Genomic DNA, 23424 nt, shown 5'->3' with positions numbered 1-23424 from the left:
AGGGGTGACCTGACTGAGGGGTGACCTGACTGAGGGGTGACCTGACTGAGGGGTGACCTGACTGAGGGGTGACCTGACTGAGGGGTGACCTGACTGAGGGGTGACCTGACTGAGGGGTGACCTGACTGAGGGGTGACCTGACTGAGGGGTGACCTGACTGAGGGGTGACCTGACTGAGGGGTGACCTGACTGAGGGGTGACCTGACTGAGGGGTGACCTGACTGAGGGGTGACCTGACTGAGGGGTGACCTGACTGAGGTGTGACCTGACTGAGGTGTGACCTGACTGACGTGTGACCTGACTGACGTGTGACCTGACTGAGGTGTGACCTGACTGACGTGTGACCTGACTGACGTGTGACCTGACTGACGTGTGACCTGACTGACGTGTGACCTGACTGACGTGTGACCTGACTGACGTGTGACCTGACTGACGTGTGACCTGACTGACGTGTGACCTGACTGACGTGTGACCTGACTGACGTGTGACCTGACTGACGTGTGACCTGACTGACGTGGACAAAATGATGAGAGGCATTGTGGATGGATGGCCAGAGGCTTTTCCCCAGGGATGAACTAGCTAACCCAAGGAGCCATAGATTTAAGGTGCTTGGAAGTACTGGGGTGTTGGGGGCAGGGGGGGGAAACGTACATTTTTCCCACACAGGGAGTGTGGGTACATGGAATGCGCTGCTGGCAATGGCGGTGGAGGCAGGTATAATAGGATATTTTAAGAGATAGTTAGATAGGAGCATGGAATGGAGATGAATGGAGAGTTATGCAGTCGGGAAATTCAAGGCAGTTTGTGAGAACAGGTCATGAGAGCACACCACTGTGGGTAGAAGGGCCTGTGGACTTCAGTGTTCTACAACTGGCACTTGTGTGGATGGAGTCAGCCAAAGGGCCATTTCTGTGCTGGGCACCACACTGTCTAACACAAGATTTCACCAAACCCCTCAAAGTCATAACTCTATGGGTTGACGCATTTTTCAAAGCCCCCGAAGCCCAACATGACCTTCCTCTGGGATCCAACGTGACCGGTGGCATCTCAGCTGCCAGGGAAAAAATGTGAACGTCCTGGTCACACAGAACAGTGCTTGGACTTTGATGTTCAACACAAATGTATTGGAGAAAGTCAGCAGGTTGCAAATGATTGGAGCCTGGGCCTTCATCAGGGATAAGGAAGAAACAACCGGCTAGGTGTTGTCTTGTCCTCCAGTGCTCTTCCTGCAGGTACACAGGTCGCCCCCTGCAGTTGGCTAGCGGTGTATCACCACAGTAGCATAGGCTCATCGCAGAGAACTGGCGAAGGCACAGACGTACAGGGAAAGATAAGCCAGCACAAAGTCAGCAGGTAGGCTCAGGGTTTAAGCCTGACAGGACAATCCAATCAGAGAGCAGAATGTGCTTTCAAGAGACAACAAAGTTACCGAGCTAGGCACCTGCTTATCTCGTCTGAAACCTAACCCCGGCAGATTTTACGCCACCACAATCCATTTGCAATAGCTTGACACCGTCAGATAAATAGAAACTTTGGCTGAAAAACATCCAGGGTAGAGTGGTTAGCAGAACTCAAAGGTCATGGACAAAAAAAATAGAATTCAAGTCCCAGTCAGGGAGAAGTGGAATTTGAATTCAGGTTATTCATTTGGAAATTTAAAAGAAAAATTATTCTGTGTAACAATAACCAGGAAAAACTGAAGCGTCTCAAATTTTCTTTGGTATTGAAACCCATTTTACAAGTACAAGATTCTTTTATGCTCATATATTAAAAGAGAAAATGTGATATTACACAAAAATTTCCTTTAGTCTTCCCTAAGGCAGACAAAGATTTGCCATAAGCAGAAATTGCCCTGCGCCCCCGCAAATGAGAAAGCAGCAAATGAGAGTCCCCCAAAGTTAACAAGTCTCCATGGATTAGTCTCCAGCAGCCCAAACCATCAGCCACCCCAGCGTCAGATCCAAACCTCTGACAAGATCAGGAGGCCTTCAGCGCCTTCAGCACCCTCTCGCATCTCGGTTCCAATACCTGGCACCCCTTCAGTTAGTCTTGAGTCGACTGCCAGTGGTCCACAGTTCCCTTGACCGCAAGTCGCCAGCAGCCTGCATGGGTTCTTCGCCTCGACTCAACGACCAGCTGCCTGTGTGCTCTTCGACGGCGGCCCCTCTCATTGACCCCCGTCCCATGGGTCATTCCCCCCGCCTCTCCTTCTCAAACAGTGGGGGTGAGGGGTGGGAAGTGGTGTCCCCATTTTCTAGTGGCCTCCAGTCCTCTGCAACTCCTTGAGCGTAGGTGCTGCCATCTTTTGCCCAAAGACTGCATAATCATAGAATTTTTCAATAAGCCACCGTCACAAGCTGTTTAAAGCCTGTTCGGTGATGACAGCAGTCTGACTGGGTGGCAGAACCTTGCGGAGGAGCACTGTGCCTCCACTCCCCACGGGTCCACCGTTACAGCAGCTCTGCCATTTTTTAAAAAACCTACCACCCTTACCTGGGGTGCACTAGGTTTTCTGGTGCCAGCCATTTCATTTAAACGCTACTCAGCTGTATTGTGTCTGCCATCTCAAAGCAGAAAAATAACGAATTCAGAACAGAATTCCAACACAAAAATTTAGTACCGAAAATTCCTCCTCGCAAACGTCTGGGGAGTAGCGTTTAAATTGGGGACACCAGCCCAGAGACAACGGCACCCTGACACAGTTGCCCTCACAGAATCATTACTGACAGACAACATGGACAGTAGCCTTCACAGGGTGGTGCGTGACTGTTCAAAACCAAAGCAATCAAACCACATCTGAGCGGACACTCCAAGATTCACGGGCCTTTCTTACAGAGGAAGCAAGCTGTGGTCATCCTGGGCAGGTAGCTCACAGACGACACGACTGGTCTAGCAGCCACCCTCAGTTGAGTTCTAAGGGGGGGGGGGGGAAGAACAGCTGTGGTGGTGGTGGGTACAAAGTTGGGAGTATTCTACAATGGGTGGGGGGGAAAGGAGGGAGGAGTAATATCAATGAATGGGATCGAGCTTGTGATTGGAGGAAGTGGATTCAGTAGCAGCAGATATAAAATATAGATCTGCAGAGATAGAAAATCTTGTGTTATAGTGTGAGAGCAATAAACTGAGTCTCAACATGGATAAGATAAAGGAGATCATCGTGGACTTCAGGAGGACCAGGGACGACCACCCTCCGCTATTCGTCAACAACTCTACAGTGGAGAGCACCAAGTTCCTTGGAGTTCACTTAACTAGAGACCCGTCTGGACACACAAGATCTCTTCGCTTGTCAGGAAGGCGCCATGAAGACTGCACTTTCTGAGAAGACCGAGGCGAGCAAGGCGACCGGCCACCATCCTGTCGACTTTCCACAGGAGCGTCCTGGCTGGTTGCGTCACAGTGTGGAATGATTGCTGTAGAGCATTGGATCAGAAGTCAAACCACAGAACCATAGGAGCAGCAAGAGTGGATTACTGGGGTCTCCCTCCCCCACCCCATTAATGTGATCTATTGGGATCATTGTCCGTCGAGGGCTCGAAAGTTTATCGAGGTGCCGTTCCACCTTGCACATGGCACCTTTAAGTTGCTCCCATTGGAAAAGAGATTCAGGAGTATCAGGGCCCTCCAAACCTCAAGTATTACTTAACCAATTTATTTTTATACATGTACTGCCTATAAATCACTTGTGTGTGCTCTGTCTATATACGTTTTTGCATGTTTTTACACCAAGGACCAAAGAACACTGCTTCATCCATTTGAACTTATACAATTGGATGATTATAATAATAAACGGGAACTTTATGAAGAAGGTACAGAAGTCCACTGCCTCTAGATTCAACAATTATTTTCAATCAAACAGCTATCAGGCTCTTGAACCACTCTCACCACACACTATTCTGGCACCATCAAAAAGCTGCCCGCACAACTGAAATGTCACTTTATTTTCCTGCACTAAATCCACCTGTGAATATCTATTTCTCTACCCTTGGAAACCAAGGCCTTTTTCTGCCGTGACGTTCCAGGTGAATTTAATTTTTACTATTGCAGTTGAAGGATCTTGTTCATGTGTGTGGCTGCAGCAGGTACCAACGTCAGTGCGTATATCCTGTGATGGATTCTATCATATTTTATATTGTATATACATAATATAACATAACAATTACAGCACGGAAACAGGCCATTAGGCCCTTCTCGTCCGCACCGAACCAAACACCCCTTTCTAGTCCCACCTCCCTGCACAATGCCCATAACCCTCCATCTTCTTCTCATCCATAGACCTGTCCAACCTTTTCTTAAATAATACAATTGACTCCGCCGCCACTATTTCTCCCGGAAGCTCATTCCACACGTCTACCACTCTCTGAGTAAAGAAGTTCCCCCTCATGTTACCTCTAAACCTCTGCCCCTTAATTCTTAACTCATGTCCTCTTGTTTTAATCTTTCCTCCTCTTAACGGAAATAGTCTATCCACATCCACTCTGTCTATCCCTTTCATAATCTTAAATACTTCTATCAAATCCCCTCTCAACCTTCTACGCTCCAAAGAATAAAGACCTAATCTGTCCAATCTCTCCCTATACTCTAGATGCTTAAACCCAGGTAACATTCTGGTAAACCTTCTCTGCACTCTCTCCACTCTGTTTATATCCTTCCTATAATTAGGCGACCAGAACTGCACACAGAACTCCAAATTAGGCCGCACCAACGTCTTATACAATCTCAACATCACCTCCCAACTCCTATATTCCATGCAATGATTGATAAAGGCCAGCATACTAAAAGCCTTCTTCACCACCCTATTCACGTGAGTTTCTACCTTCAGGGAACGATGTACCGTTACTCCTAAATCTTTCTGCTCTTCTGTATTTATCAATGCTCTCCCATTTACCACATATGTCCTATATAGATGCGTTTTTGAAGGAGATAGATTGTGGGAGTAGTGTAGGTCACAAACAAACACAAACATTTCACAAAAGAGATCTCATTTAAAATGCCAGAGCTCTGCTCAAGCCACACAGTCCAGGCCCCGACTGCCTATAGAGACTTAATTGCACATGTTGTGGAGTGATGGATTATTTGTTTCGAAAGCAACAGATGAACGACTCAAAAGATTGGGTCCGGTGCCGCAATCTGTCTGAATTCAGTTTGCTGTTCTAAGGAGGTCATGCAGTTTTGCAAGGAGAGAGAGTGAGAGAACTTGTTTCTGCAGCATGGCAAGCTGGCATCTTGTTTAAAAAAAAACACATTTTAAAGGGTTAAGAGTTCTGAGTTCAGCCACATGTGGTCCATACAAGAGGCTTGAGTGTTTGACATAAAATAAGGGAAACAAAAAGGAACTCTGTGGGGACCTGCAGAAGAAGAGGTTATCATCTGCAAAACCCTGATGGGGCAGGTTTTTTCGGCAAGTCACTGAAGTAGCTGATTGGAAGGAATCAGTTTGTGTGTGTCCAACAAGCAACGAATCTCTCTCTGAAACCAACTAGAACCTTCATGAGCGGTAACCAATCACTTTTAATCACCAGAGTTTGGTGAAAATTCATAAATGTTAAATTCTGTGCACAGTATAATAAGCGTCTGATACCGACCGGTGAACCTGGAGGAATGAGAAGTGAGTTTGGACTGTGAATTAAAGAACTTTTCTGAACTTGTACACATTTCGTACACGTGCACTTAGAATTAGAAGGGGGTAAAGTTAACAGTAATAATTTAAAGTTTGATCCTGTTTTTATGTTTAAAGAAAATTAAAAGCAACTTTTGTTTAAGTAACCATTTGTCTTGGTGAATTTCTATTGCTGCTGGGTTTTGGGGTCCTCTGGGCCTGTAACAGTACATTGTACTTATCTTCTTTTCTTCTTTCTTCTTTTCTTTGGCTTGGCTTCGCAGACGAAGATTTATGGAGGGGTATATACATGACAATAAACTCACATTAACAAATACAGGTTCAATCTGTCAGAGTGGAGCTGTGAAGACCCACCTACATGGAGCCAGAGCAGTCTAGCTCTCCAATCACTCACCTGTTTGGGATATCCCACCCAGACTTCCCATGTGTCATAAAACCACGGTTTCTGCAACACAGCAAGAAAAATACATCCCAGGTTAATTCAGTGAAACCTACAAATGCATAATGATTGAACTGCACATGAGAATAAAACTCCGAATCCTTGCCTCCCTCTTACACCAGTGGAAGGACCCTGTGTTTACTCACGACTTTCATGAGCTTTCCTGTGGTCTCTGAATCAACCAGGTTTGATTCTGGCCCCTATTGCTCAGGCAGATGAACCGGCAGCCAGACCAAGCACAGCATCAGTGGTGGGGGTGGGGGGGTGGTGAGAAGGGTGTCCACTCACCGCGCACCTTCTGGCTCCAGGTGGCCCATTCAGCTAGAGCTTGGTTGAGAGCATAAGCTGCACGTACCAGCCAGGAGGTTACTTCACCTCAGACTCAATCAAAAATTGAGTTTGTTTGCGAAAAGTTGGGAAACAATGAATATTTACGAAACGTCTTTAATGGAAAACATGTCCAGTTTCATAAAGGGGTTTTATAACCTGCTTTGGATTTTTAAAAAAAATTTAGACACACAGCAGGGTAACTGGTCCTTTCGGCCCATGTGCCTGTGCCCTCCCAATTGGCCTACGATTTGAAGGGTGGGAGGCAACCGGAGCCCCTTGGGAAAAACCCACGCAGGCACAGGGAGAACGTACAAACTCCTTACAGACAGCACAGGATTCAAATCCCGATCGATGGCCCTGTAACTGCTACACCAACCGTGCCTTATTTAGATATTTTAAGGACCCCTTAAGTTGTTTCTGGTATAAACTTGAGCAACCCAGTCCGACATGGTAATGTGATGTGCTTGCCATCCAAAATATTGGGGGTACCAACACTTTTTCCCCCGAATGGTTACAATGGCCATTACCAAATGAAATCTGCTTAAGGTGAAGGAGAATTTAGGAACGACGCCAGACGTCAGTTTTTACTTTACTAAGAGAGTGGCGGATGGCTAGAATGCATTCGGGGTGGTGGTAGTGCTGGTACAATAGGGACATTTAAAAGACTCTGAGGCTGGGCACATGGAGGCAAGAAAGAGAGGGTGTGAGATAGGGAAGGATTAGATGCACCAGGCATCCTTCAGCTGCTCCCATTGGGAAAGAGATACAGGAGGATCAGAGCAAGCACCACCAGGGTGAGGAACAGCTTCTTCCCACAGGCGGTGAGAATGGTGAATGACCAAAAGAACTGCTCACACTAACCATTCGAGTCTCTCACATTCATGAAACAATGTTTATTTGTACATATGAATACTTGATCTGTGTATGTGTTGTTTGTCTGTATGTGTGCTATGTCTGGTTGTGTGTCTTGCCTGTTTTGCACCATCGGGTTGTGCTTATGCAATCAAATGACAATAAACTTGACTAGATTGTTGGGTAGGCTTACATAGGTCAGCACAACACTGTGGGCTGAAGGGCCTTCACTGTTCTGTGTTCTATGTTCATTCTCTTCTCCCAAGTATACATTGACTATTCTGTTTGTCCCAGTCCAAACCAGTACCTACCAGTAATTTCCCTAGACCTGATGACAGATTTATTTTTTTTCTTTGGCTTGGCTTCGCGGACGAAGATTTATGGAGGGGGTAAAAGTCCACGTCAGCTGCAGGCTCGTTTGTGGCTGACAAGTCCGATGCGGGACAGGCAGACACGGTTGCAGCGGCTGCAGGGGAAAAATGGTTGATTGGGGTTGGGTGTTGGGTTTTTCCTCCTTTGCCTTTTGTCAGTGAGGTGGGCTCTGCGGTCTTCTTCAAAGGAGGTTGCTGCCCGCCAAACTGTGAGGCGCCAAGATGCACGGTTTGAGGCGATATCAGCCCACTGGCGGTGGTCAATGTGGCAGGCACCAAGAGATTTCTTTAGGCAGTCCTTGTACCTTTTCTTTGGTGCACCTCTGTCACGGTGGCCAGTGGAGAGCTCACCATATAACACTATCTTGGGAAGACGATGGTCTCTACATCACCTTTGTTGACCTCACCAAAGCCTTCGACACCGTGAGCAGGAAAGGGCTTTGGCAAATACTAGAGCGCATCGGATGTCCCCCAAAGTTCCTCAACATGATTATCCAACTGCACAAAAATCAACAAGGTCGGGTCAGATACAGCAATGAGCTCTCTGAACCCTTCTCCATTAACAACGGCGTGAAGCAAGGCTGTGTTCTCGCACCAACCCTCTTTTCAATCTTCTTCAGCATGATGCTGAACCAAGCCATGAAAGACCCCAACAATGAAGACGCTGTTTACATCCGGTACCGCACGGATGGCAGTCTCTTCAATCTGAGGCGCCTGCAAGCTCACACCAAGACACAAGAGCAACTTGTCAGTGAACTACTCTTTGCAGACAATGCCGCTTTAGTTGCCCATTCAGAGCCAGCTCTTCAGCGCTTGACGTCCTGCTTTGCGGAAACTGCCAAAGTGTTTGACAGATTTATAGTTATCAGTTAAATCACTATTTTTTTAAAATATCCACAGGCACAGTTCTTGCAAGTAGACTTTTAGATAAGGCACAATGATGCAAGAAGAGAAAATTATGGTCAAAACATCGAGATGCTGGAGGAATTCAGCAGGTCTGTTCCGCATCTATAGGAGACAGATATATTGCTGATGTTTCGGGCCTGAGCCCGTCTTCAAGGAAAAAATATCAGAAAAGGCAGAAGCCGGATAGATCAGAGTGTCTCAGAATTCACTCGATGGGGAGAAATCCAGGCCAACCAAAGGTGTTAATTGGATGTGATAAGGGACGAGGTAGAATTTATCACGTCTGTATGAAAAAGAGATGCAATGGGGAGAGACGTGAAGAAAGGGGGGGGGGGGGGGTGGTTAAAACTTTCTGATATATTCAGCCCTTTCTGATTTTTCCTTGAAGAAGGGCTCAGGCCTGAAACGTCGGCAACATACATCTTTGTCTCCTATGGATGCTGAAAAGACCGGCTGAGTTCCCCCAACATTTTGGTGTTTTTACATGGATTCAAGAAAAACCGAAGGGTGTGGGTGTGAAGGAGGGAAAGGTTGACTGATGTGGAGTAGGTTCATCTAAAACATCATGGGCCAAAGGGGCCTGTACTGGGCTGCACTGCACTCTGCACCATTCCAATATCGGCACGCGTGTCACTGAAGGTGTAACAACATAGCTGATTGACAGTAAAGACTCTGGAGTCCGTTCCTCTTTGGCTCCCTTCCACTAGCGGCCCCACAAACTACCGGAACCTAATCCGACCCACCTGCCTCTTTGAAGATAAAACCCACAACTTCTGGCCACAGATTTTCCCCACGCTGGTTTATATGTTATGGTAGTATTTAACTCGAGGTTGAAATCATTACCCTGACAAGTGCTTTATCTTGAACCATCCATTATGCTGACGGTAATAATAGCCTGAGCATGTTTAATGATGTAGGGTGCAATAACCCCCCATAAACTGCAGACAGCAGCCAGTGTTAAACCTGTTTCCTAAGCCAGCTCCACAAGTCACAACTGATGTGGGCAAAGAGGACACCATAGCGAATCGACACCTCCCCCTTGTAACAGAAAACAGTGGAACCCCGATTTAACGCCAATCCGGATAGTCATCGGAGTCGAGCATCTGAACTCGGGCTGCCGCCGGGCACGGGCACGGTCGGTTTACTAAAAATTAATATATTTTAACTCCAACTCTCATTATGATTTATTGAAACCCTGATTTAGTGCAACCCCGCTTTTCTCATGATGCAATTTATTTTAGACTTGAACTATCACGTTTTAACGGGGATCCACTGTTCTAGCGGGAGGCCCCAGTGTTTTATACCGCACGACTTTCACTTCCTTGGCTTCTGACTCCATCAGTATGATCCTGTTGCTCGGGCCGGTGAACCGGTAGCCAGGCTGAGCATGGCATCAACGGGGGAGTACGGTGCCCATTCACCGCTCCGGCTCCAGCTGGCCTGTTCAGGTAGAGCTTGAAAGGCAGTCCATTTGGCGGAGAGGGCGATGCGGTTGGCATAACAGCACCAGTGACCCAGCTTCAAATCCGGTGCTGGCCGTTAGGTGTTTGTACTTTCGCCCCGTGACCTGCATGGGTTTCCTCCAGGTTCTCCGGATTACTCCCACCCTCCAAAAACATACAGAGTTTGTTGTTTAATTGGTGTACTTGGGCAGCACGGGCTCGTGAGCCAGAAGGGCCTGTTACTGAGCTGTAACTCTTTATAAGACAAATTATTTAAAATAATCTACCAGCCCACATACCTTTAGAACTTGGAAGGAAACCCAGGCGGACACAGGGAGAGCTTGCAAATCCAGAGGCAGTGCTGGCTCCAACACTGCGACCTGAGCTCTGTACCACTCCTGCTCATTAGCTCCTGCTGGAGGCAGTTGAACGTTCAGCCCCCCACCCAAACAGCGGGATTAATGCAGCCACGGAGCAGAAAAGATGCAGAACATCCTTTGGATCAGACTTCCCATTCCACCAATCAGGCCTCAGGTTTATCACGAGCCCATGCTACCCAATTGACCTACAAACCCCCACCCCACCCTGGTGTGTTTTGAAGGGTGGGAGGAAACCGGAGCACCCAGAGGAAACCCATGCAGACACGGGGAGAACGTACAGACTCCTTACAGACAACACTGGATTCAAACCCAGGTCGCCGGCGCTGCCACTGCATTGTGCTAACCGTGCCACCAGTCGAAGACTCCATAATAGGAAGGCATCAAAACAAGTTTACTGCAGTTAAAAAGTATAGTGAAATACTTACATCAATGAGGACGGCGATCCCACCAATAAATGCCAGGAGATAAAATGTACATCGCCAGCTGGAAAACAAGAGAGCCCGTTTTTTTAGGTGGTCTCTCCGCGATAAGCTACACTGACAGCAGGTATATAAGCGCGTCACTTTCACACAGAGCTGGAAGAGCTATTGTTTCACACTTCAACTCGTTACAGTACGTTAACAGGCCCTCTGGGGCCGCGAGCCAGGTCCCCCCAATTGACCAACAACCCCGGTACATTTTGAACGGTGGGAGGAAACTGCAGCCCCTGAGGAAAACCTATGCTGGCACAGGGAGAACGTGCAGACTCCTTTCAGACAGCGCAGCATTCGAACCCAGATTCTTATAGCCGGTGCTGCAACAGCGTTGTGCTAACTGCCTTAAGCCCTGCTCCAAGGAATTTCTCAACAAGAATTTGAGACTGAGAAGCTAGCACTCAATAATCACAAAGTTTGACCCCAGATAGAGAGAAGTGTTTGCCCTCTGACTTCCAATTACTTTCATTTCATTCAATCTTTTTATCTGTAATAATTAACCATCTTTAGAGGTTTACAGAGGGCACAAAATCCTCAACTGGCTTTACTCTTTTATCCTTTCTCACCAGCACTTTGACTGAAGTCTGTGTGGCTGCGGAGGCTGTGGGAGCACTGGAAGCAAATCCAGGCACTCATTCACTCCAGGGGGGACTCTCTTTTGCTTCTCTTTCTCGGTCAGTAGGGGCGTTGGGCAATAAAGGAAATTTCATGTAGTATCACAGTTTCTGCTTTATCACATGATGATAAAATAATCTTGAATCTTCAGAAATCCGTGGAAACTTGGAATGTCACTTGGATTCCTTAACAATGTCTGCCAACGTGCCATAGAAAGTATCCTGTCGTGGTGCATCTGCAGCCCCTTTTCCACTGGCCTCCCAGTTAATTGGCTGTGTAGTTCCCAGGATAGGAAGCCCATTCGTGCCATTTCCACTGGGCCACCCTTAACTGGGATACCAATTGCTTTTCCGCTGAACACACTCATCCCCAGGGATCGGAGTGATCTGCCTTCAACTGGAAATGGGTGACTTTCTGCTGTCCCTTTTCCACTGGCTTAACAGCATGCTGGCATCAGCAAACGCCGGGGGATACGAGTAGGGGTAGAGGCGGTCAATCTCCAGTGTGAAATGACATCATTTGATGCCAGGGTTTCGACAATGTTCCTTTTTTCCGATGGATCCTGTCCCAGTAAATTCCCAGTTAATTCCTGGGACAGGTTGCCAGTGGAAAGGGGCTATTATGTGGTGCGGGAACTGCTTCCCAGTCCACCAGATACCACAGGGAGATGTAAATGTGGCTCAGTCCCACTCCCCTTTATCTACAACTCCCATTAATAAAGACTCGCCCCATCCCTCTCTTCAATACCCTTCCCATTGGGAAAATTCACTCATGTGAGATCGTACACCACTAGGTTACAGGATGGTTTCTCTCTTGCTGTTATCAGACTCATGAATGAACCTCACGACAGTACAACAATGTGGCCTTTGATCTGTACCAGCTGATGCCTCTGTGCACTTCTGTACTATTTCTTACTTGCTATCTAGCAAGACTGCTTGCAAGATAAACTTTATCACTATATGTGTCAATAACCTCAAACTTGAAGCTTCCATTGTTCACATCAGAGCACCCATTACTGATTTAAATTTCAGTTTATTCACTCAAATTACCACAACATGGGAACATGGGAACTCATCTGAAACTTACAAAGCTTCTCGAAATTTCTTCAACAAGCTTGGTCTGTCTTGATTTCGCCTCCTTCGGAACCATCTCTCGACCATCCGCACAGAACAGTTGGATTTTTTGGACAAGCCTTCTAACTGTGACTGAAAATGTAACAGAAAATTATAACTAAATTAACAAAAAAAACTCTCTTAATTCTTTAAGTGCCAACCTAAATAACAGCTCCCCTCAATTAATTATTACAAATTGTATTGGTCAAAGGAACAGACGTTGTGTGGTTAGGCTTTTGGACTGATGAGAGGTAAGTGTTTAAGAAAAAGTCTCACTGCTGGGATGGGGAAAGGGAATAAGTAATGGGAATACAGGAATCTATTTTGGGCATATAGCAGGAAAGGGAACTGGGAAGTCAGTTCAGTGGATCAATTATGGATCAGATGTAAAAGTGAATCCAAAGAGAAGCAAAGGGATGGGGGAGGGGTGGGGGGGGTATTGGCAGTGCTTAGATAAGTTTCAACAGGATGAAGTGGTTGACATTCAAGCAGAAATTGACCAAACCTGGGCTGCCACCGGCTGGAATTTGGGAGGCCAACTCAGATGGGCTGACTGGATCACGGTCTGATACGGGGACAGCAATACCTATGAGTGAAAAGCCTAGGATGTCACTGGCAAACCCCTCCACGTCATCGAGAATATCCATGGGGAACGCTGCCATCAGAGAGCAGCAGCAATCATCCACACCACCCAGCCACACGCTCTGTTCTCACTGCTGCCATCAAGAAAGTGGTGCAGATGCCACAAGACTCGCTCCACCAGGTTCGGGAACAGATGCTACCTCTCCACCATCAGACTTGTCAACAACAAACTGTGTGGGGCTGTCAGGAGAGCATGAGGAAGTGGGATCAGGAAATCAGGAAGCAAACCTTTTGGGGAAAAAATTGTTGTCCAGTCTTGTTCTTTATCTTATCCACGGTCTCATGGTTTTCACCAAAATCACTACACACATCAAATCCCTCAGCTGGAAATGAAGTCAAACCTCCTGAACTGTAGAGATGTCCTCCCCATTACACGTGGCTATTAATCATCAGAAATAATAAATCCTAAACATAGCCAAGACTCGTCGTCTTATTAACTTGCCTCTGTGCAGGCTAAATAAATGCACTGAGATACTGGTTTTTTTTGTTTTATTGCCATTTTGTTTTGAAAATAAAAACAGTTTTGAAATTCAAATGAAAAACAGCCCTTACCTTATTTGGATGTTTTGAAAATGAGATAAAGAAGTTTTCGAAAACAGAGTTCTGGGAAGCCTTTAATCGGACTTTCTCCTTAATGCCCATGATTTTGGCAAGTGGCGTCGCGACGTACCTGTGGGTGGAAACGTGCCCCATGGTAAAACATTCAGCTAGGGTCAGCCTTGGTTATCATTCACCCTGGTGCAAATAGGAGCTCCTCAGCACCACGATGCTCTTTGCGTGAGCTGCCCAACCACATTCTGTTTCCAAAGCTTCAGCATGTTTCCCCAAGTCAAGTATTTTCTCAGTTTCATTTTGAATGTTTGCCACTAGCTTTTCTTCCACTTCCAGGCAGTGCATTTGAGTTCACAGCACGTCAATCACCACTGGAACTGGCTTTAATGTGCCTTTGCTGGCCACAGACGAGTATGCCAGAGGAAACAACATTACTTTACTTTCTCCATAGAAGCTCTTCACAATTTATTATAAACTTAAATATCAATTCACTCACCGCGTCAGAACAATCCCATCTTTTTTTTGTCTCTACATTTCCCTACATCTTCCATTCAGACATGCAAGTTAGCGATTTACGGCACCAGCGATTGAGGTTTGAATCCTGTGCTGTCTGCAATGAGTTTGTATGTTCTCCCCATTTCTGCGTGGGTTTTCCCCGGGGGCTTCGGATTCCTCCCACCGTTCGAAACGACCTGGGGGATGTCGGTTAATTGGGTGTAAATTGGGCAGCATGGACTCGTGCTGCATGTCTAAATTTAAAATTTAATGTCGTTCAGTTCCACAGTTTAATATGATCATATCTGATGGTAATCATTGCACTACCTCCCTCGGTCATCTTTCCTTGCTTTGCTAACAAATTTATTTACCTCTGAGTAAGAGTCAAAGAGTCTCCAAGACTCCGAGAAATTATTTTGCTTCAGCCGTCTTGAATGGATAACCACACATTTTTAAAAACAGCAAGATTGTGGTTAGCACAGCAGTTAGTGCAACACTGTTACTCCATCAGTTCAAATCCAGCGCTGTCCATAAGGAGTTTGTATGTCGTCCCCATGTTTCCTTCGGGCACTCTGGTTTCATCCCACTCTTCAAAACATGCCGAGGTTGTAGGTGAATTGGGCTCGTGAGCCGAAAGGGCCCACAAGAAAGATAAAGTTAAATTCTCTCACTTCTTCCATGTCAAGGACACTCCTGATCTTGTGTACTTCAATCAAGCCTCTTTTAATTCTTTGGAACTCCAGCAGATACAAGCCTGGCCTGTCCAATCTTCCCCAATGAACTCTGACCCTTCCACCCTTTTACTTGCCCCCATCATTCCAATCACCAAAATGTATAATTTCATTCTTCTATGAAACTTCATCTCGATGACCTCGTCACTAGATTAAGATGGAGCACATCGCATTAATAATTTCCTGATCAATCACCTACAATCTATCAGGAGCCCTGATATGAAGATTACTTTTCGTCCAAAAAATTATTTATGATTTTCGGAAGAGGTTAAAAAGTTTGTTTCTTAAAGCCACTGCTGTGTATTGGGATTTTTACCATTTTGCCACAAAGAATTTGGGAAGGGGTTACATTTCAATTTACCGTAAAATATTGTACCCTCTGAAATCAATCGGGGATTCCCAAGTTATCCAATGTGGACAAGCCACTCTTAGCTTTTGTTGGCTATGGCCCTCTTAGAACTCTACTCAAAGTTTATAGGCTCCCCCCTGTCAGGCTCATTGGTTTCTTCTTTAATTCTCTCATACCCCCTCTATACTCCTTGATTTCCCCCTCCCCAAATGTGTTGTCTCCCCCGAGTTGGGGGGCTGCGCAGCCTCTGTTGAGAAGGGCTGCGTTAGACTAATAACGAGCTGCCCACTCATTATGCTGGGCTCCACAAGGGAGCCTTCTGCATTAGGAAATTCCCGAGTGGCAAGATGGTACAACTTGGTTATCGAGTCTGCTGGTAACATCCCTGAATAAGAGGGAATGCTCCAAATTCACCGTGGAAATAGAGAAACGTTGTTTACGGTGGGTCTGTCAATTTAAAGATTAAATGGTCTATAGGACGACTAAAAGTCATTGTGTTAGTGTTGAGATGATCTGAAAAACAAAGCTGCAGCCTTGGTGTTTGATGGCCTGATTATGTGCTCAGGTAAATAATTCAACACAGACACAGAGTACTGAAGAGCTGCATCTGGTGAACTATTAACTTGCAGTCACCTCTGAACAGATTGCACCAGTGACCCCTTCTGTAGATAAATACACTTTACATCTGATTGCAGCTCCATGCATAGATGGAGTCAGAGAGAAGGGCAAACCCTTTCATCGTCACAATATTAGTTCCCAGCCAAGTCCAATGAGAAGGAAAGAGCGAATGAAACTCCCAAGATTCAGATGGAGCATTCACGTTTAACAACAGAAGGTCATTGGTAATCGCCTGTCAAGGGAAGCAATGTAGCTTTGGGTTTGCATCTGGGAGGGGTTCATAGTTTGTATTAGAAAGGCAGAGGAACCAACCTGACAACATTTTTGGGGAAGCCTACCAGTTTATGCGCAGGGCTCATGAATTTTGTTTTATTACCATAATACAGTAAAACTCCTGGTATCTGGAATTCAAGCAACTGGCAGCCTCAAGCCACCAGCAAAAAAAAATTCAAGGAAAATAAATGGTAAAAAGATTAAGTTAATTAAGAACAAAATAATAGGCAAAAATACTCACGTTTAAAAATTGTAAAAGTTAATGTTCTCCAAAATAGCACATAAACCTTTGGTGAAGATGAAGATTCAGCCAGCGGAGGGGTGGGGGGGGGGGGGGGCCTTGGTCAGGCTTTGCTTGTAGCAGCTGTTTGAATAAAGTTGTGTGAAGCAGCAAGGGCGTCGCCCAGGATGAAGAGTTGGTTGGATGCCACTTGCCATTGGGATGACTCTCAAAGTGTCTCTTTATTCCTGCTTAGTAAGAGTCGCCCCGGTCAGAGGCTTTATCTGTAAACTTAGGGGGTGGGGTGGGGGCATAGAGGGGGCTTAAATTATCTATAATGTTTCCACGGAGGGGGAAATGTTTTCTAAGAATGTGACTGAAAATAAAGTAAAATGCTTTAAAGTTTATATATTCATGCAAGTGAAGTTTGTTCAGTGCAGGGACGGCATAGTATTTTTTAACTTTTAAACTGTTTATTCTTAATCCAGGTGTATTAGTTAGGCATTGCAAGTCTCAAGCAACCGGAAAATACACTTATCCAGCATCTACCAATTCCCATAAGATCCAGAAACGAGGGATTTTACTGTATTGTGTGAATATTACAATACATTTAATTTTGAGGAGCTTTACAATGTTTATAAGTAATTAGTGAAATACAAGTTCTGTTATCGTGGAGTCCACACACAAGCAAGAGCCCACTTAGCCCCTCAGATCTGCCCCATCATTCAACCTGTTGACCTGTCCCAGGCTTCATCTCTTCCTCTGCACCAATCCCCCAGAGCCTTCAGTTCTCTGATAATTACTCCCTTTAAAAATCCTAATGGCCTTGCCTTCACAAACCTCTGTGGTGCAGAATACAATGCCCATGACAAACAAAGCCAGCTCTCTGGAAGGGAACAAGGCCTGGAATGAAATGAAGGGCGAGGGGAGTTTCTACTTGTTCGCTGGCACGCTCTTGATGGATCTGTCTCCGCAACTCTTTTGTTGATCTCGCTCTCATTCCTGGAGAAACAGCTTATTAAAACTTACCTCTTCACTAGACACAGACTCCAGGTTGAGAACCACAGCAAAGGTTCCAGAAGGTCATCCCTGAACACAGTATCTACAACATTTCACTTGCCAATTCTACAGTTCATTTGCAGGTGCTAATAATCAGAAACACTGCACCCTCAGTGTCAGAGGCAAAACACAGAATTCTGAGGACACCTTCTGTGTTTCCTCTGTGGATTTCTTTTCTTTCTTTTTTCTTTGGCTTGGCTTCGCGGACGAAGATTTATGGAGGGGTAATGTCCACGTCAGCTGCAGGCTCATTGGTGGCTGACAAGTCCGATGCGGGACAGGCAGGCATGGTTGCAGCGGTTGCAAGGGAAAATTGGTGGGTTGGGGTTGGGTAGGTCACGTCTCCAGAATGGAGGACCATCGCCTTCCCAAGATCATGTTATATGGCGAGCTCTCCACTGGCCACCGTGACAGAGGTGCACCAAAGAAGAGGTACAAGGACTGCCTAAAGAAATCTCTTGGTGCCTGCCACATTGACCACCGCCAGTGGGCTGATCTCGCCTCAAACCGTGCATCTTGGTGCCTCACAGTTCGGCGGGCAGCAACCTCCTTTGAAGAAGACCGCAGAGCCCACCTCACTGACAAAAGACAAAGGAGGAAAAACCCAACACCCAACCCCAACCAACCACAGCAGACCAAGTGAAATGTGACAATCGTGAGATCTCATCACTCCCACCGCCTTGCCCTTTGCCACCCCAGCAGGGATCGCTTCTACCACTTCATTTGCCTCAGGAAATTCTCTTTGCACAAACCCCCCCCCTCAGCATTAGGCAAGTAGAAGACTTTTACCTTTCAAAGAAGCGTCGAGCTATCATAAGGAGAAGAGCATAGAAGATAGTGATGTATAAATGAGAGACCTTTGCATACACTATGCCCTCTCGGTCCTTGAGATCATCCCAGGTTAGATTTCGGGGAAGCCACAGGTGATCCCACCAAAACCAGTCATTCAGGGTCTGCAACATCCTGCCTGCAACAAAAGCAATAATTGATCAAGCGTCTGTAAATTCCAGTTAAAATTGTACACAGCATCCTGATGAATTTTCTCTTTGGAGCATAGAAGGATGAGAGGAGACTTAATAGAGGTCTATAAGATTATGACAGGCAGTACCTGTTTCCCAAGGTGGGAGTAGCAAACATTAGAGGACATCTGCACAAAGTGAAAGGAGGGAAGTTTAGGGGAAGACATCAGAGGTAAGATAAGGTTTTTATTTAAATATGTAAACAGAGTTGTGGGGGCCTGAAATGGTGGGGAAGGCTGAAACATTAGGGGCATTTAAGAGACTCCTAGAGGATGGATGAAAATAGAGGTAACTTTAGTAGTTATATTTTTAAAGGAAATAGCACATCAAGGCCAAAGGGCCTGTACTGTTCTAAGTTCTATGAAACAAGTCTTGTGTAATCTTCATCCACTGGACTGCACCGACCATACCTGCTGTAACACCCATACAGTGTTGGGCACGTGGACAGTAACTGAATGCAGTTCCCACTAACCCCATGAGCTGTGCAGCACTAGTTGCCTTCCCAAATGAATTAACAGACCCTCATTTGAATTCATTGCATTTGTACGTGAAATTTGGGTTTCCAGAATTGTTTCTACGATACAAAAAAAAAACGAACGTCTCAACAAAGAATTAAATTCAGAAACAAACCTTGCTTTTAAAGAAATATTCAGGAACAATTCAGCAGTAAAGAGAAGGCCAACTTGGCAGTAGTTTGGACTTACTGGCCAACTTGCTCATCACTGCAACAGGCGTAACAGATGAGTGGTGAGAGTCGTAGAGGAATCAGACACTAGGCTCGGGAAGATGACTCCTAAATTTGGCAGCATGACTATGGCAAAAATCCAAATGGGAGAATAGGATTGGCTGAAACAGCTTTTCAATCAAGGTTTCTGGGACAAGGACCGGTGCACGTGAGGGCTCACAACTAACTTTGTTTAATCATCAAACACTGGATTCTGTCCTGGTCCAACCACGTTTACATAACAGCCAACAAAAGACACAAATGTCTCTACTTCCTTGGAGGCCAAAAAAAATCTCTGCAAGCCCTCAGCGTCTCTTACCGATTTTTGTAGAAAGTGTCCTGTCTGGGTGGTATCGGAACTGAAACAATACACAGAGGTTCTGGAGAAACTCAACAGGTCACGCAGCATCTATGGAAAACCATAGGAAGTTGACGTTTTGAGGCAGCATTGCTTTCCATGAATGCTGCAATGACCCGTTGAGTTCCTCCAGCATCTTTGCGCATCGTTCCAATTTCCTCACTATCTGCAGACTCCTTGTTTAACGTGGAATTCCTCTCCCCAAGACCTTAAGAAATTGCAGAGAGTTAGAACATTACAGCCCTTCAGCCCACAATGCTGTGCTGACCTATATATTCCCACCAAAAAAAATCTAAACCCTTCCTACCTCATAACTCTATTTCTCTTTCATCAATGTACCTGTCTAAGTGCCTCTTAAATGTCTCTATTGTTCCAGCCTCCCCTCCTATCCCGGACAACTCTGGGCACCCACAATTGTGTCAAAAATCTTACCCCTGACGTCTCCACTAAACTTTCCTCCTTCATTTTGTACAGATGTCCTTTGGTGTTTGCTATTCCTGCCCTTGGGGGTGGTGGGAGGGGGAGGGGGGAACTGCTAGCTGTCTACAATACCAACACCTCTCATAATCTTGTCGGCCTTTATGAAGTCACCCATCTATTCTGATATTTATGTGACAAATGTAAACGTTTTGAAGCTTCATTGATTCATAGGTTTTGGACTTGCCCTAGATTATAAAAATTTTGGAAAAACATCTTTCAAGCTTTATCGATGATTTTAAAGGTTAAAGTAGAACCTTTTCCCTTAATGGCTTTATTTGGATTTTCTCAAGAAGATGGTGTTTTACTGACTTCAACTCAAAAGCAAATTTTACCCTTCTCTGAAAGCTGAATAGATTGATTAAATGGAAGGGTGATACTACTGCACACTAACAATGGTTAAGTAATAACATGTTCTACATAAGTTTGGAAAAAAAAATCAGATTTGCTATTAAAGATGTAAAGAATAACTTCTATAAGACGTGGGGCACATTCATCGATTATTATCTTAACTTGAATAGTTAGGTGTTTGGATGCTTTAACCTTGTGTTCTCTCTCTCTCTCTCTCTCTCTCTCTCTCTCCTGGCTGATGACATTTGATTTCTGTGCCTCCTTTTGACAACCTTGTTTAGGGGTAGGGGTTTAGATTAGATGTATAAGGATATTTTTTCCTCTTTTTTTCCCCCTTGATAATATAATTGATCATTCTTTTGCCTAATTGAGAATTGTAAATATCGATACAGAAAGTGAAAATAAGGGTAATAATTTGTAAATTCCTTTCCTTTTAATTTTAGAATTTTCTTGAAAAGTTCTAATTTCTTCTTCTGTTTCCCCCCCTTCATTGGGGTTGGGTTTTTTTTTTAGGGTTGATCTGCTTTGAATATACTGTTTATTTTAAGAATATTTTCTATATATATTTGGAACATTGAATAATGGAGATGTCTAATTGTTAATGCCTTAAATGAGATTTAAAATTAAGTTAAAAAGCAAACAATTATGAATGTGAATAACTATTTATGTATGTTTCGGTTATACAGAATGTTTTATTTATTCTGTATAACTGTTTGTATCAATTTATCGAATTGTACCCTTTTTTTTTGCTTGTATACGTTCTTTATTCAAATCAATAAATATTTTAAAATCATCCTTCTTTGCTCCAAAGAGAAAAGCCCCAGCTCTGCGAACATTGCCTATATTTTCTAATCCAGGCAACATCCTGTTAAGTCTCCTCTGCACTCTCTCCATAGCTTCCACATCCTTCCTGTAATGAGGTGAACATCATCATGTCCATCAACTTCCCCTTCTCTTCCACTATTTTGGAAGAAAAGCCAGCATATAAAAAGCCTCATCCCACCTTTGCTCACTCTCTTCTTGCACCAGCCAGCAGGTAGAGAAATACGAGTTTGAAAGCAGGCACCACCAGATTCAGGGACGGTTTCCATCCTGTTATCAGGCTAGTGAACGGGTCTATCATTAGTAAAAAAAATTTGCATTTTGCATTGTTTTAACTGAACTTTTTCCTCTATAATACTTTTATTTTTGCACTAATATTCTTCACACTACCTGTTCTACTCAGGTATGGGTTGGCTTGCCTAGAAAGAATGCAAAACAAAGCTCTTCCTCTGTATCTTGGTGCAAGGGACTATATTTGAAAAGGTGGTCTACGGTAACTCCTGGACAACGATGATGTTCCATTCTGCACTGCACAGAACAGAATTATGGTACAAGAACCAGGTCTAGTGAGTAACATCCTTCAAGAGATTTTAATCCAACAGTCATAATACCCATGGGTTTACTGCTTTAAAGACAGGACGTCAATGTCATTGCCTTTCTTTCAGTTTGAACTTCAACTCACAGTTTAGATTTTAAAACGACCACAACTAAATGTTAACAAAGCCAATCAGAAAATAAATGTCAGGTGATACACTGGGCAAGGGCCTGTGGCCAAGTTAAACAGAAGCTTATAGGCAACATTTTGGAATAAAGGGTGTTTGGATTTCACCCACAGTTCTTCACATACCCACTATAATTCCTCAGTGCTGGTGTCTAAGAATACAGAGTTCCCAGCCTTTCTACCCCAGATTCCCTGGCATTTACAGAAGAGAGCTGCTGGTGAGCCCATTCATTTGGATGGGCAGGGTGGAGCAAGAGGGGAAAGATCTGCCTGTACTTTAGCCTCATGCTCTTGACCTACGGTAGCCCGGTGTGGACGGGGGTGGTGGGGTGTCGGGCCCTCGGAGGATCCCCTTGTGGTTGTGAAGTTGTCGCTGGGCTTGATGAAGCTGGGCTACTCGTGGGTCGAGAAGGCAAGCCGTCGAGGATTCTGGACGAGCCGACTACCTGCCCCTCTTTCGGTGTTGTTGGAGAGAGGAAGCACACGGTATCTGGGGGAATGGTGGCCAAGTTCTGGGAACAGTGGGCCCCTCAGGGGATCGAGTCTGTCATAGATATGGACAACGGGGTTTTAATTTGAAATATAAAGTTCATGTACTAGAGGGGCAGTTTTGATTTACTGTTGATCACGGATTTTTCTTTCTCTTAAGTAGTTTGTTTAGATGTAGTTCTGTGTATAGTTTGTGTTTTGTCATGTGGTTGTTGAAATAAATGTTTTGTAAAAGAAAAAAGGGGAAACTGGAAACGAGAGTATTGAGAGATGATTGCTTATCAGACTGGAAGCCTGTGACAAGTAGTGTGCCTCAGGGATCAGTGCTGAGACCACTGTTGTTTGTCATCCTACTTTGGAAGGACAAACCAAGAAAGGACATACACGGTAAATGGTCGGGCACTGAGGACTGTGGTAGAACAGAGGATTCTGCGAATTCAGATATACAATTCCCTGAAAGTGGCATCACAGGTAGGTAGAGTTGTAAAGAGAGCTTTTGCCATATTGGCCTTCATAAATCAAAGTATTGAGTATAGGAGTTGGGATGTTATGATAAAGATGTGTAAGACATTGGTGAGGCCACATTTGGAGTATAGTGTACATTTCTGGCCACCTAACTACAGGAAAGATAGAAAAAGTGCAGAAAAGATTTACTAGGACTTTGCCTCATGTACCAGTATATCTCGTCCGTCCCCCCCACCCCCCCCCACCCTGCCATTACAGTCAAGCCAAGGTGGCATGGTTAATGTTGGGGGAAGAGAGGTCAGTGTAGAGGTTAGCACCTCACTGTCACAGAACCAGTGATTGGGACTGGGGTTCGAATCGGGTGCTGTCCGTAAGAAGTTTGTACATTCTCCCCGTGCCTGGATAGGTTTTCCCCCCACCCTTCAAAAATGTACCAGGGGTTGTAGGTCAATTTGGTGTAATTGGGCGGCACGGGCTCGTGGACCAAAAAGGCCTGTTACTGTGCTGTATGTCTAAATTTAA

At 45.1% G+C, this 23424-nt stretch overlaps 1 protein-coding gene across 6 annotated transcripts in view; it reads right to left on the bottom strand.

Annotated features, from left to right (window-relative positions):
* cers3a (ceramide synthase 3a) overlaps window positions 1–23424 on the bottom strand; it is a 54196-nt gene that overhangs the window by 19879 nt on the left and 10893 nt on the right. For 2 of the 6 annotated variants that reach the window (XM_069910677.1, XM_069910681.1), the window contains exons 1-7: window positions 20010–20091; window positions 19200–19306; window positions 18266–18443; window positions 13732–13849; window positions 12512–12630; window positions 10763–10820; window positions 6012–6062 (exon numbers count right to left, since the gene is read on the bottom strand). In XM_069910677.1, the coding sequence (XP_069766778.1) occupies window positions 6012–6062; window positions 10763–10820; window positions 12512–12630; window positions 13732–13849; window positions 18266–18443; window positions 19200–19215 (540 nt within the window). In that variant the 5' untranslated portion in view covers window positions 19216–19306; window positions 20010–20091. Of the gene's footprint in view, window positions 1–6011; window positions 6063–10762; window positions 10821–12511; window positions 12631–13731; window positions 13850–18265; window positions 18444–19199; window positions 19307–20009; window positions 20100–23424 lie in introns of those variants that run through there. The other 4 variants (XM_069910679.1, XM_069910680.1, XM_069910678.1 and 1 more) reach the window with 3 other exon arrangements.

This window comes from Narcine bancroftii, chromosome 14 (genome assembly GCF_036971445.1).
Source record: "Narcine bancroftii isolate sNarBan1 chromosome 14, sNarBan1.hap1, whole genome shotgun sequence".
Taxonomy (NCBI): domain Eukaryota; kingdom Metazoa; phylum Chordata; class Chondrichthyes; order Torpediniformes; family Narcinidae; genus Narcine; species Narcine bancroftii.
Note: the sequence above shows the minus strand (reverse complement) of the source record. Positions and strands in the feature narration are given on the sequence as shown.